Source organism: Pollicipes pollicipes, unplaced genomic scaffold, assembly GCF_011947565.3.
Source record: "Pollicipes pollicipes isolate AB1234 unplaced genomic scaffold, Ppol_2.1 Scaffold_7262;HRSCAF=8765_pilon_pilon_pilon, whole genome shotgun sequence".
Classification (NCBI taxonomy): Eukaryota; Metazoa; Arthropoda; class Thecostraca; order Pollicipedomorpha; family Pollicipedidae; genus Pollicipes; species Pollicipes pollicipes.
In genome coordinates, this window is record NW_023597055.1 from 19,633,850 (window position 1) to 19,648,222 (window position 14,373).

General features: G+C 48.8%; 1 protein-coding gene across 1 annotated transcript; it reads left to right on the top strand.

Annotated features, from left to right (window-relative positions):
* The first annotated feature begins 3,732 nt into the window (after positions 1–3,732).
* LOC119113535 (MFS-type transporter SLC18B1-like) lies at positions 3,733–13,460 on the top strand. The gene is made up of 2 exons (XM_037237836.1): positions 3,733–4,565; positions 13,421–13,460. Exons 1-2 carry the CDS (start codon positions 3,733–3,735, stop codon positions 13,458–13,460), a joined length of 873 nt encoding a protein of 290 aa, XP_037093731.1.
* The last annotated feature ends 913 nt before the right edge of the window (positions 13,461–14,373 follow it).

Consider the following 14,373-nt stretch of genomic DNA (forward strand, 5'->3'; position numbering starts at 1 on the left):
TGGTTCTACATTCCGTGTCGAGCACTCTTCTTACCCACGCCATGTTCTGCTGTCCGCCTGAACGCTCAAGTCTGGAACTGAAGCCCTCTGTGCTGCCAAGCGTTTTTAACTTTAGGTCGTTTTATCTTATCTGCTTTGCCGCAGACAAAATAAAGCATCAACGATTTGATTTGTTTTATTTGCTGCCATGTTGGCTTTTCGAAAACTGACATGACGTAAATAACCTGCGACAGTACCTCAGACTTCAAGACGTGAGCCTTTCCCTACGGTGTGAGCCCGCGAAAAAGCCAGAGAGAGAGAGGGGTTGAGTTTATCCCTCAGGTGGTCTATTTTGGCATCGTAGCTAATTGCGGCCAATTTTGCACTGTTTGAACCGATTTTAAGGCCCAGATATTGCTCTGAACCGAATTCCCACGCAAGACCTAGATCTGGACATATGCCAGTCCGATTACGCCGGTTGCTTCCAATCCACATGACTCGCGTTTTTTGTGCATTTAATTTTAGGCCAGACACGCTGTGAAAATTAGTTAACAGGCTAATGGACTCTCTCAGCGGTTCTGCTCGGCCATTAATCACTATCAATGTGTCGTTCGCGTAAGCAGATACTTTCATTTCTGTTCCCCGAAGGTAGAGCTTCGAATCCGGACTTTATCGCGGATTTGTTCCAGTTTAGGATCTATGCACAACAGGGACAGGCTACAATTTAAAGGGCGTTCCTGTTTCAGGCCTCTCATAATTTGACACGGTTTTGACATCTCATCGTTAATTTGTAACTGCGCTGCGCTAGAGGAGTGATCTTCCCGATCAATTATATCGATCCGTTTACGCATGAATGCACAAAAACAAAATCGTTGAACAACCGCTTTTAAGTATCCCCAAGCCTCAGAGTCATATACTTTTTGCCAGTCGCCAAACAAAAGAAGTCCTGGAATCTCGGTTTCCTGTGCGGTTTCCAGTAATTCCAGCACGGTTTGGACATTTTCTCCGATTCATCCCGCTTTTATGAATCCCGCGTGGTCTTCGTTGATAAGTCCACGAAACACTTTCCCAGTGCACCTGACTAGCGTTTTTGTCAAAATTTTAAAGACCACGTTGAGGAGGCTTATAGGTCGTAATGATTCCATCAGCACCTTAGTTTTGCCTTTCTTCGGGACGAGAATTGTCACGTTCTTCTGCAGCTCTGGTGGAATGTGGGCATACTCATGTATTTCTCTAACAGCCGCACAGACCATTGTGCCCAGTTCCTGCCAAAAAACGTTGTAAAAAATACCGTGTAACCGTCCGGACCAGGACTAGTCGAGATTTCCATGGACGCCAGAGTTGCAAGGAGTTCTTGCTCTGTAAGAGGCCCTTCCAGCTCCTCTGCTTCCGCCTTTGTCATGCCATGGATACATGAAATGAATTCGCTCGAAGCGTTGGATGCCGATCGCTTGTATAGTGTTTCAAAATAGAGGCGGAATTCTTCTAATATCTCCAAAGTGGATTCTGTGGTATGCCCGGCTTTAGTATGGTTCAATATAATTCACCTAAACATCGTTTGTCCAGGCCCGTAGAGGCGTTTGTTCAGCCCGTAAAAGTAAGCAGTACCTCGCTCCGCAAGGTGTCGGCACCGACCCTGACAACGTAACACACCCCGACAAGTTATGCTTCTTAGAATGTCGTCTCTTTCTTTTTTAGCACTGGCAAGCTTTGGACTTGCGTCAGAATCGACTGGTGTGCATAAGTTAGACCTTTGGAACGTACTTATAGCATTCTCTAAATCCTTTGACCACTTCTCCTTCTCTTTCTTTTTGCGGGACGAATATTGCATGATCCACCCCAGGATTACGTGAAATGCTGTCTGCAAGAGCAAATACGTTGATATTCCTGTCGAATTATCTCAGCTAATTTCAGCCATTTTCGGCCTGGCCGACTGGAGGCAAACATCGTCGAGCAACAACGAATTATTAAACTTCAAATGTGATTTGCCCAGTCAAGTTTTGTGGATGCTCAGCTCGACAACGACCGCGCTATTATCGGACAGAAATCCGTCCACAATTTCTGCTTTAGGTGCTTCAGCCTGGTAAAGAAAGTTGTCACTAATCAGAAGGAAATCAATCCTAGGTTTACTCAGCGGGTTTCTCGATTCATATGTGTACACACGAACTTCAGGTTTCAATGACCTCCAAATATCTATTACGAAGTTTGCTCGCATGAATTCTTGGACATTCCGTTTTGATTCGTCGTTGTTGCAACACCTAGCTGCAGCTGTAAACCTATCGATCTCCACGTCTAAGCAGAAGTTAAAATCCCCGCCCCATATGGTGTCCCCAGCTCGCACTTCTTCGCACTGTCAAGTAAAGTGCGAAAGTGACCCGGGCTGTCTGCATTCGGACCTTATGCGTTTACTAACGTAACTGTGTTGCTGGTGATGTCGACAACGAGACTAACAAGATGACCTGATGGACACTTCACGATTGTTTGGATGAAAATTTTCATGTCCGGTTTGATAAGGATGGCGACCCCTCCGCTCCTGTTGTCGTCGTGAGAAAAACACCCCGTCCTTCCCATTCGCTCAGCCACATATTTTCAGTTGTGATGTCTGAATGTGTCTCCTGCATAAACACTATATCTAATCTCCGTTTTTTAAATCAGCAAAAAACAAACAACAACTGTATTTGCTTGCTCGTGTGCCCATTGGATCGGAGTCCACTGACATTTAATGATGCAATCTTAACAAGCCTCTTGATTCAAGAGGAGAGCCGTCATTGAATGGAAAAGAGAGACCCCCAAGCAGTCAGGCCTCTGCACAGGGCACGGGTGGACCAAAGGCCCAGATGATTTCACTCTCCCTCCTATTTTGGCCCCTTCTCAGCTGACCAGCTGGGTCCGTCGCTTTCCCACCCAGTACATCCTCCCACCCCCCAAACATTGCTACGCTCCAGCCGGCCCTGGTCGTGGCGCGATTTGAGCGACCAGGAGCGCGCGTCAGGAGACCAGGAGCGCGCGTCAGGAGACCAGGCCGGACCACGGCCAGTTCCCTCTAAACTACCGTAATGTGCCCCGACCGACCGGTCAACAGCAGCACTACGCCGCTTATGGTGAACCGCACACAAGCACAGTGATGCACCCTTCGTGACACACGAAGGCACGACGACGTCATATAATCCAGCATAATACGACGTCCTGCAAAACAGTCAAAATTTAGAACGTCTCGAAAAAGGAACGCCGTGAAATCACGCGAAGAAAACACACACACACAAAGGCATGCGCGTGATGAGGAGTGAGCACGTGCAGCTGCCACGTTCACGGAACCGGATGCAATTGTATGCTCTTACGCGATACCTGCTCTGCCCGACATCTGGTCGTTCGCGACGCGAGACTCACCCCTAATGAGGCGGACCACGACCAAAGCGCCCGCAGGTCGAGCGTCCTATCTCAGAGGCTGCCGCTCAGCACTTCAGGGGCGCGGCCCGATGTTTACCGAGCTCTGGTGCTCCGCGCGACCGGCATCCGGTGCGATTAGCTGCAGGCTGAGCTCGGCGCGATCTTCTGCCCGCGTGCGCGAATTTAACGGGCTGGCGAGGTCATGTTCAACACGTGCGTCACCCCAGGGACCACCACAGAGCGGCCGCCAGTCGGCAGGCGGGGCAGCTGGACGCCTGGTCGGTCACGTGCAGTGCTGCTTAACTTGCAGGCGACGGCGAGGGCGACGCCAGGCTAGACGGCTTATTTGCCGGAAGGTTGGCCAGCATGGAGTCCGAAAGGCTGTTGTCAAAGGAGAAGGGCAAGAGGAGGTTCGAATTGTACACCGATCCTGAGCACCAGTCCGCCCAGCTCCCAAGCAACGGAAGCGGGCCTTCGGATGGCGAGCACCGCGTCGAGGGAGAGCAGCATGCGACGCAGAAATCTGGCATGACGTCGGTTCAGAAGAAACTGTTGGCCAGCCTGGCGGTGGTGAGGATGTTGAACGGCTCTCTGATAGCCGTCATGATCCCGTTCTTTCCCGTTGAGGCCGCCTCGAGAGGCGTCTCACAAACTGTCATCAGTGGTCTATTCAGCTGTTTCTCGGTAGCGAGGATGATCACGAACCCGTTTATTGGTCGGTTGGTGCCTTTGATTGGCCTTAACCGGCTGTACAATTTTGGCCTGGTTACTGCCGGCCTTACTACCATCGTCTTCGGCACGCTCAATTACATCGCAGACACGTCTACGTTCGTGGCGGCTTGCTACTTGGTGAGGCTGGTGGAAGCCATTGGCTCGGAAGCTATTACCATCTGCGGCTTCACCATCGCTGGCAGCCAGTTCCCCAGCAGAGTGAACAGGGTCGTGGCGCTGATGATCTCATCTCTGACAATCGGCCTAGCGTTGACGCCAGCGATCTGGGGCGGCTTGTTCGCCCTCGGTGGCTTCGGCACACCCTTCTACACGCTTGGCGTCATCATGCTGCTGATGGCGGCTCTTAACCTGCGCCTCATGCCGACCATCCAACAAGCAGCCAACGGATCTAGCGCGAACTTCTTGAAAACACTACGTCTTTTCGCCAAGTCGACCGGCAACTGGGCCTGTATGGTGACCGTGTTCGCGTACGCATTATATGTAAGCACGGTAGCGGCAGCCTTCGCTCCTTACGCCAATGACGTCCTTGGCGTACCGCCATCGCAAGTTGGCTTCTACTATCTGGTTAGCACCTCTTGTTGCTCCATCATGAACCTTTTTTCGGGATGGCTGGCTGACCGTCAGCAAAATCGCTATAAAATTATGTCGCCATGTCTCATTGTCTCCAGCGCTGGTATTCTACTGCTGTCGCCATCTCCCCTGCTAGGTTTGAAGCCAATTTGGTGGCTAACCGGTCTGGGTATGGCCATTGCACAAGCGTTTTCTGGCGGTGCCTTGACTCCCTGTTTTAAGACCATGCTTGATTCGAGCATCGAGATTGGCCTCGAAGACAACTTGTCTACACGGTCATTCGTCTCCAGCGCATATCAAATGGCATTTTTGATTGGCCTAGCTGTCGGACCTCTCTCAGGGGGTATTCTTGTGGACATCTACGACTTCCCCTGGATGACCACTATGCTGGCTCTCCTCATGGCCTCTTTCGGGCTACTGGTCGGGGCAAAGGCCATATCTACCAGCCAAGCTCAACGGCGTGACAGAAAGCAGAGTTGCGGACCCAATAACAGCACCCCGGCACTAAATCGACCCAGGAAGTATCCGGGCTGAGACGTCACCTGGAGCGATCGGAACCGAGGTGAATGCGTCCAGTACAAGAGCATGCAACAGTGGTGGACTTTCAGAAACTGGTCACACTCGTTAGCTGTGCTGTTGCAATTTTAAACGCATTTGTGGCTTGTGTGAAATAGCGCACATAACAAAGCATGCTGCAGCCTTGGTTATGTGCTTGGGAGAATCATGGAAGTTTACTCAGTTACCGAATGTTGGTGATCTAGTGCAACAATGTTTTTTAATGTCTACAGCACATGATATTTCCGTTAACACACACACACACACACACACACACACCACACACACACACACACACACACACACACACACACACACACACACACACACACACACACACACACACACACACACACACACACACACACACACACACACACACACACACACACACACACACACACACACACACACACACACACACACACACACACACACACACACACACACACACACACACACACACCACACACACACACACACACACACACACACACACACACACACACACACACACACACACACACACACACACACACACACACACACACACACACACACACACACACACACACACACACACACACACACACACACACCACACACACACACACACACACACACATGCACACACACACACACACACACACACACACACATATATTATATATATATATATATATATATATATATGCACATGTATGTGTGTATATATGATCAATCTCATGAAAACGTTAACCTGATATAAGACACCAAAAGTCTTCAGCTTCTGGTTTTTCCTTCCCTTTTGAGGATGAGAACAGCCCAATATATTCAGTACCTTTAATGTAATCGTTACTTAGCACAACGTCGCTAACTCAGCACTTCCTGGTACATTTAAAGCCGTTAAATCAACGTCAGGTCTATCAACTCATGATTACATCTCAACTTTTTGCTCTTCCCCCTGCTGAAATGTACCAAAGCTTCTGATAAATTAAGACATACATTGTTATGTCACATGACCTGGCATTTGTTAGCTTCTCTACGTTTCGTCCTGCATGAGAAAATCTCAGGAGGAGCCGTTTTGGGCACAGTCAATTAAGTCTCATCATTGAAAAAATCAAAGTTTTCCAGCAGCTGTTTAAACACGGACCTCATGCCTACAGACATCATCTGTTTTGATACAGGCGTCGGACAAACATGCCACGCATATATATATATATATATATATATATATATATATATATATATATATATATATATATATATATGTATATATATATAATTGGTGACACACAAAACACTGATTTCCCCGGTGCTTTACGCTCTAAAGGTGTCCCTCCATACAGATTGAGGGCTTCACGTACATTTGTTTCATGATAAATTTAAGGTGCTATTTGCAAAAGTATATTGCTTCAGGAGCGATGGGTCTCCGTCTCTGTGTAGAACGTGCGATGACTGTTGGGCATTTGGCATTTTAAGCTTGATTGTGTTGGGTCTACATGCGTTTGCTTGTGTCTATATGTGTTTGCTTGTGTCTGTATGTGATTGCTTGTAGATGCATAGTCAGACGCCTAAGAGTGTTGTTGTTTGGACAATATATGAACTATTTGGTTAGAGCGCACAGTCTTCTATGCCGCATTTATCATGATATACGGTGCCATTTCTTTGCGTGGAGCCGAATTATTTGGAGAGGTATTTTCCACGATCAGGGATCGTGCAGAGAATGTGATGCCCAATAAGCTCACACACGTTTTCGCGGTTCTAGATTTGGAGGGCTGAGCGCCGAGTGCTCGAGCAGCTGGCTGTCGCCAGTGTATCAGTGCTGAAGTTGTCAGTGTCAGTGTACTAACACTCGGCAGCCCAGCAACTGAGAGGAGAGGTCACATGCGAACAGACTGAAGAGGTTACTCGTGAACAGACTGAAGAGGTCACCTGTGAACAGACTGAAGAGGAAGATACCGATGCGAAACGCTGGCCAGTAGTGTACCGAGGGCGCCCTGTTGTCCAGCATCTTATCATGGCCAGAGTCACCGGCCTCATAGGTGTTATGTGCTGATCATGCTAAGGAAGCAGTCCTGTATGACGTCTCTTTGCACGGCCGGCACGCCTGATCCCGTCCGATGACGGTGGGCCATCAGTGCTGTTTCTTGCCCAGCATGTATGGTGCTCACAATAATAGACATAAAGGCATGTCTTTACAAATCATCGGGTAGCACAGGAATGGCGCACCATGCGATGCTCCATGGCGGTGTGTTGCGGCGTTGCCGCGGATTTCGGGTTGAGGGGTAGAACTTCTTTGTGGAGGGGGACGGAAAAATGGGTTCCGGGAAAACTGGGTCCTTATCACACGGGGTCTCTCCATTCGAAAACAGTATCTCTTGTTCCATACAAGGGCCTTCTGATGTATGCAGGCGTCTCCCTATTCAGAATAAGACCGTTCAGGTTTGCAAACAGGGCCCCCAGATTCAGGAGCGCCTCATTATCCCAGAAAGCCATCTTGATCCGGGCCAGCGGCCTTCTGGTGCGTGGGATAGAATGGAATAGGGGCATTCTGGTCAAGAATAGGGGCATTCTGATGAATAAGAGGGTGTCTCCTAATCGGGGTAGATCCGGGATTTCGTCAATGGTAGAACCACGCATTACTGTGGCGCCTTCTTGAGCCTGGTTTATCCCCTCACGAAAAAGTCCCTGCATTTAGGCCACTTGAACACGGCCTAGATACGTCCTAAATATTCTTGTTTTGTAATCGGCAAACTATCTTCAGCCGGAATGATGCACCCGGCTTGGCCCACTTTATTTCAAAGGTCAATCTTCTTCTTTTAGTTTTTAACATTGACTGAAATAGAGGCGAAAAGCCACCCGAATATACAATTTAGCATAAACTTAGAAGTAAATTAACTCAAATTAAGCAGGTACAAAATGATGCTATCAAATACACCGCAGAATCTCAGCACCTTACACGGCTCAGTCGTACCTTTCTATAACAGAATGGTAGTCCGAGGCGTCACCGGGTATTATCGAAAGTTTGGGAGGATACTGAGGGGTTCTTGTATCGAGCAACAGCGTAGATCGAACCAGAGTCACCAATATGCATTGGTTCAGCTCGCCCTTGTTCACCTGGGGAAGTTCATCCTTTCCTCGGAATCCACCAGCGAAAAGCAGTCATAGGATAGTTTAAAGTGCATGTGCCCGCGCGCCTGAGGAAAAAACTGACGTATGGCGTTGCAGTCTCCATTAGCTGGGCGCTGTTGGCTTTGCAGCTAACACTCTGCGGCGGTCAACAGGCGGCGAAAACGTTCACGCATCGAAGTCTCTCTCTCGCTCTCTCCAGTGCCTTGTGAAAAAGCTGCTACAAGTGTGGCAGATATCCCGGGCCGTAGGCTTCATCTGCGTTATTTTCAGACTGACCTCCGCGACATATGGGCACGCACAGCGCCACAAACTCATGACAAAATAGCGTGCCCTCCTTTGCCTGTGTTGCTGAAGCTGTAGCTGAGGATCACCTTCAACATGCAAAGGTCGGATGTTCTGGTCAGGAGCTGTCAGGAGCTGAAGGGCATTCAATCTCAGTTTGGGATCAGTAACGATTATCACCGGCCGATTGTACCCAGCAAAACCAAAATTCCTTTTGCAAAAGGTTTGAGGCTGTCAAACCGCTTGTAAAAACCGAATTGGGCATGGTGGGCAATGCCTTGTCATTGCAAACATTCAAATATGTATGTCTTTTACCTTAGGTTCGGGCTCAGTTCGGATTTTCAAAGCGCTTGGCATCGAACTCATATTTATCTTAATGTGATTTGAGTATCATTTGGAATCACTTCCACATACGCAGACTCAAGCACAAGCCCTATCCTGGTTGTTATTATAGTCTATGCTTCCATCACATCTGTTATGCATGCATTTTAAAGCCTATCCCACATTTTTTCCAAAATATGATCGCTTCATTCACCCTCGCCCTTATAGAGGGGGGGGGGGGGAGGGGGGCTCGGTGCCCTTCCCCTGAGGTATTTTGAGGATTTTTTGGCTTGTCGTGAAATTGATCCCAAATTTTGACCAATCTATGCGGCTTTATTGCGCGCCCACTGGTGACACAAATCACGCGCCTTTAGGGTTTAGTTTTCGAAAAGAGAAGGCATTTCAGAACCGCTGCACGGCGATGTATGGCCGGCGCGGGTAGCACTCGAGGGATCCGCCGATGGCGCATGGCGGACCGACCATGGCGGAGGAATCCGCCGATGGCGCATGGCGGACCGATGCAGTCACATTTACGGATCCGCACATAATGTGTAATATAGGCTTCACCTCACCGCTTTAATTTAACTATTGCTACATCTTTTTCCGAGCTCATAAGTGTTCCCATGCGGCAGAGGTACATGAAAAATTGTCATGCAGTTGACCCGGCATGGGCCGGGTTTCTCAGTGGCACACCATTGACCGGAGGGGCAGATTTAACCCCCTGCTTATCCCAAGAACGGGTGAGCAGATTAAAAAAAAACTGCATTCGATGGCGTTGTAGAATGATGTATTGGACCACACAACGAATATAAGTTTAAGTGTGAGCGAAGGTATGATGTAAAGTTAAATACAGTGCGAAGTGAAAAGAAGCAAAGTGAAGGTAAAGTGCGAGGGTGAAGTGTGTTTGAAGATTACAGGCCAAGGTCAAATGATACGAATTGTACCTTGGAGCATCTGACACCTCCCACAACCCATTTAATTTCAAAGCGCATCTCACGATGCAAAATCATTGCGCACTGCTTAAACATGCTGCATAGGAGGGTATGCAATGCTACTCGCCCCGCACTTGGTACAGTACCGCACAGTACCAAGGTACCCCGCACAGTACCAAGATCAAGTGCCGTGCAAATGAGGGCTGAAGCCTTGGCCTGAATGTTCATTTACGTCAATTTATTTTCAGCATATCTGAGCCATCTAAAAGCGAAGTGGAAGGGCTTAGCCTCAATTATGGGCATCAGACGCGTGGTCAAAAGCTGCTATTTGTTTATATACAGCCCAATGTCAAGGTTAAATGCATAACTACGATGGCGAAAAAGCGGTCTGATCGATCTTTGCGCTGTTTTCAAAGGTTCAGTCTTGCCGACAGTGCAGCCTGACAGGGGTAGGTTCAGGATTTCGTCAGGGAGGGGGCACACAACGTTGTGGAGCCCCCTGGAGTTTGGGGCTCTCCTCTAAAAAGATATCCTTGCATTTCGGTCATCACATTTTAAGACAAGACGCATCTAACATATATATATATATATATATATATATATATATATATATATATATATATATATATGCATGCATATATATGCATGTATGTGTTTTGTTATTCATTTATTTCATAAATACAGAAACCCATCTTACTGTGCGCGGCCTTATAAAGCTAGGCGTGGTACGCATGCATGGACACATAACTCACCCACTTTCTACAGATCATGTTGAATGCTGTGATTTTGAGGCCAAGTGTTTCGGAACAGCAGGCAAAATAGCCTTGAGTTAGCTGCTAACAACCATCAAAACGAGGCGTGGACTTGATTCCTAGCTTAGGTCTTTGGTGCTAGCGGGCTAGGCCATGTAATCAGTTGATGTAATCAGTTGATCAGGCCATGTAATCAGTTGATGGCTGATGGCTAGTGCGGATTCGTTCCTCTGTCATAAAGGAGTACAACATATACCAGCATTCAGAATACATTAAGAACGTGATGCACTGGTATAATAAGTGTCACACATTCTATAGCTAATGAAAATGACGCATATGACGTCGACGGCATGTCAAATTGCGTTCTGCAATTGCGCGTAAAAATGCATCGGTGCATATTGGACCGCTGCTCTGAGGCGAATGCACCAAGGCCAGTAGGGACGCAGCCTGAGCGATCGTGGGTGCCGCAGGAGGCCAACAAAGTGACTTTCGTCAACAAGTTTAGGGTCTGCAGAGCAAGCAAAAATAACCAAAGACCAACGTGGTGGGCCCATGGACGATCAGTAGTGTCTCGGCAGGCTAACGTATGAGGCCCAGGCCAGAGCACAAAACTCTCCGAGCGAAGGGGAATCATCCAAGACCATGAATTAATACCTCTTATGCGATCAAGAGTGCGCGGGCGGGTTAACAACACAAGCCTCGATAAGAGTGAAGAGTCTTCCGCAAATGAGACCCAAGGGAGACAGTCCTCGATCAAAGGAGGTGGCCCGTGAGCATCGAGTGTCTCCGTGCCTTACCTTCTAAAAGGCTTTGCAACAGCATAAGGCCCTCCAAGCGAGTAGGAAGAGCCCAAGACTTAAATGAGGGTCCGCTGAGCAACTGAGTGCACCCTGGCATCTGGTTCCTGGAAAAAGTGTAAAGAGCCTTTCGGGCGAATGGGGAGAATCCGCGGAGGAAAACGTGATCGATCAACAGTGCTCAGGCATGGAGGCGGATAGCGTCCCAACAGCGCATTGGGGTCCACGAAAAAATGCAAAGAGATCAAAGGCAACGTGGAAGGCTCCTTAACCACCAGAACGACCCGGCAAGTGGACATATAGGGCCAGGAAACCAACATCGCAATGACTCTAGACAGCGCAATGATCTCCAAAATTTCCCGCAAGCAGCACTCCCAGAGGTCCCCGAAAGATGGAGGATACCCGAGCATATTATCAAGTGGCCCAGACAGGAGTGTAAGGTCCTAAATTCAAATACCAAGACCCAATGTGCAGGGCCCCGGGGCAACGCAGTGTGGCCAGAACGGCGAACAGATGGGGTCTCCGACAAGTACTTAGGTTGCTCCATTAAGATAAGAAGTGCCCAAGACACTATGTGGAGGGCCCCCGGATATTCGAGTGTGCTCGAGCAGGTTAACAGATGGGGCCCCGGCAAGAGCGTGCGGCCTTCCCTTCAAATATGAAATACCCACGACATGATGTGGAGAGCCCCGAATAATCGAGTGCGCCAGAGCAGGTTAACAGATAATGCCCCCCAAAAGCGCGGAGGGCCCTCCATTCAGAATGGAAGTACCCAAAACCACATATAGAGGTCGTCACGATCGAATGGGCCTGAGCATCTTATCAGAAGGGGCTCCAATAGGAGCGCAAAGGCCTCCATTCAACTAAGAATTTCCCAAAACCCGGTGCAGAGAGCCCCCGAAAGATGAATTGTACCCGAACAGGTTATCATATGACCCCAATAGGAGCAGAGGGCCCTAAATTTAAACACCAAGAACCAATGGACAGGGCCCCCTGAGCAGTCCAGTGTGGCCGGAGAGGTGAACAGAGGGGCTCCGACAAGTGCGTAGCGCCCCATTCAAATAGCACGTGCCCAGGGCCCAGTGTAGAGGGCCCCAAACGATTGAGGGTGCCCGAGCAGGTTATCGGATAGGCCCCGCCCCAAAAGCGTAGGGCCCCCATTAAGAAAAGAAGTTCCCAAGACCCGGTGAAGGGTGCCCGAACGACTGCTGTGCCCAAGCAGGCCATCAGATGGGCCCCCGACAAGAGTGCAGGGCCCTAAGCAAGTGACAGAGAATTGGAAGCGCCCTAGACCAATGAAGAGGGCCCATGAGCATATCTCAAGTGTGTCGGTAGGCTAACTGAGACCCACGTAAAGGACGTCTGAGCAAACGAGAATACCCCGGCAGGTTAAAATATGGGATCACGGCTATAGCCCACAGAAGCTTTCTGGCGAATAGAAAGGACGCGTGGAAGGGCCCATGATCGACAAGAGTACCCCGGCACGCTAACAGGAAATACCCCAGCAACACCGCAGCCCCCCCCCCCCCCCACGCGAGCAAATGCAACGAAATAAAGGGCAACGTGGAATGCTCCTTAACTATCGAAATGGTTCAGCAAGTGGGCATATAGGTCTCCCAGAAACAGCATGGGGCCCTAGACAGTGTAATTAGGCTTAAAATCTCTAGTTAACAACTTTTCAATCATTAATTTTTTCACTTCTCATCGGCCCTTCTCGTTCGCTTACAACTGCTCTTGGTCGTGTGGAAGTCCAGATATATCCAGTTTTGTTGCGTTTTGTGTTAAAAAAACTGCACCCGTTCGGCTGGCTATGGGCCCCCTCGGAGCCAATGGGCCACTTCGGGGCTCAAGGGTTGGCGGGGGGGGGGGGGGCCGTGCCCCCCTGGATCCGCCCTGCAACCTGATACCCTTCAACTCCGCTGCAACTCACGTGGTAGTCGGTTTGCTTATGAAACTGCTGAACCGTTTTCGACGCCCCCTCACCGCGCCGCTGCGGCAGATCTGAGCCCCATTGCCCGGCGCCGCTGCGGCAGATCTGAGCCTCATTGCCCGGCGCCGCTGCGGCAGATCTGAGCCCCATTGCCCGGCGCCGCTGCGGCAGATCTGAGCCCCATTGCCCGGCGCCGCTGCGGCAGATCTGAGCCCCATTGCCCGGCGCCCGCCGCCGCGAGCCTGGGCCTACCTGAGTAAGGGCATCATGCATTGTGATAAATTTTAAGCCATAACTCAGTCATTGCTGCAGATTATTGTTTTGAACCTTGCACAGACATCATGTATGTATAGTCTGTATCTATGATCCTATCCGTGCGATCTATGATATAATCACATCTGTCTGTTTATCTATCTATGATATGATCTATATAATGTACGTATAATCTGACACACACACACATGTATACATACATTCCTAATCATATATATATATATATATATATATATATATATATATATATATATACATATATATATACATATATATATATATATATATATATATATATACCATCTACTTTATGCCTTCATAATTTTGAGTCTGAGACCAAAAAATTTGAGCGTAATTCTATAATGCTGTTTGTTGTTTGCCATCCCAATATTTCAATGTGCAGAATGAAGCAGCACAGCGCCGAGACATATGAATGGCAGATTAATTGGCTAATATTTACCGTTAGCTGATGTTCAATATATCGTGTCTTTCTGCTTCAGTGTCAATTTCTCCACAGCTGTGCGTTTTGTAAAAACAAATAGGCAAACATGACGTCAATCTGACATTACGCTTGATCTGTCATGGTATCATAGGTGTTAGCGTTTTTGACTTATCGCAAACATTGGACAGGAAGCAGATTTGATCCCCACCCAGTCAATGCCGGTTTAAATGCATTGAGGACGTCAGTATCACAACACCACGCCGTGAACTTCCGTCATGGACCCAGCCAGGGGAGGTCACGGGTGCAG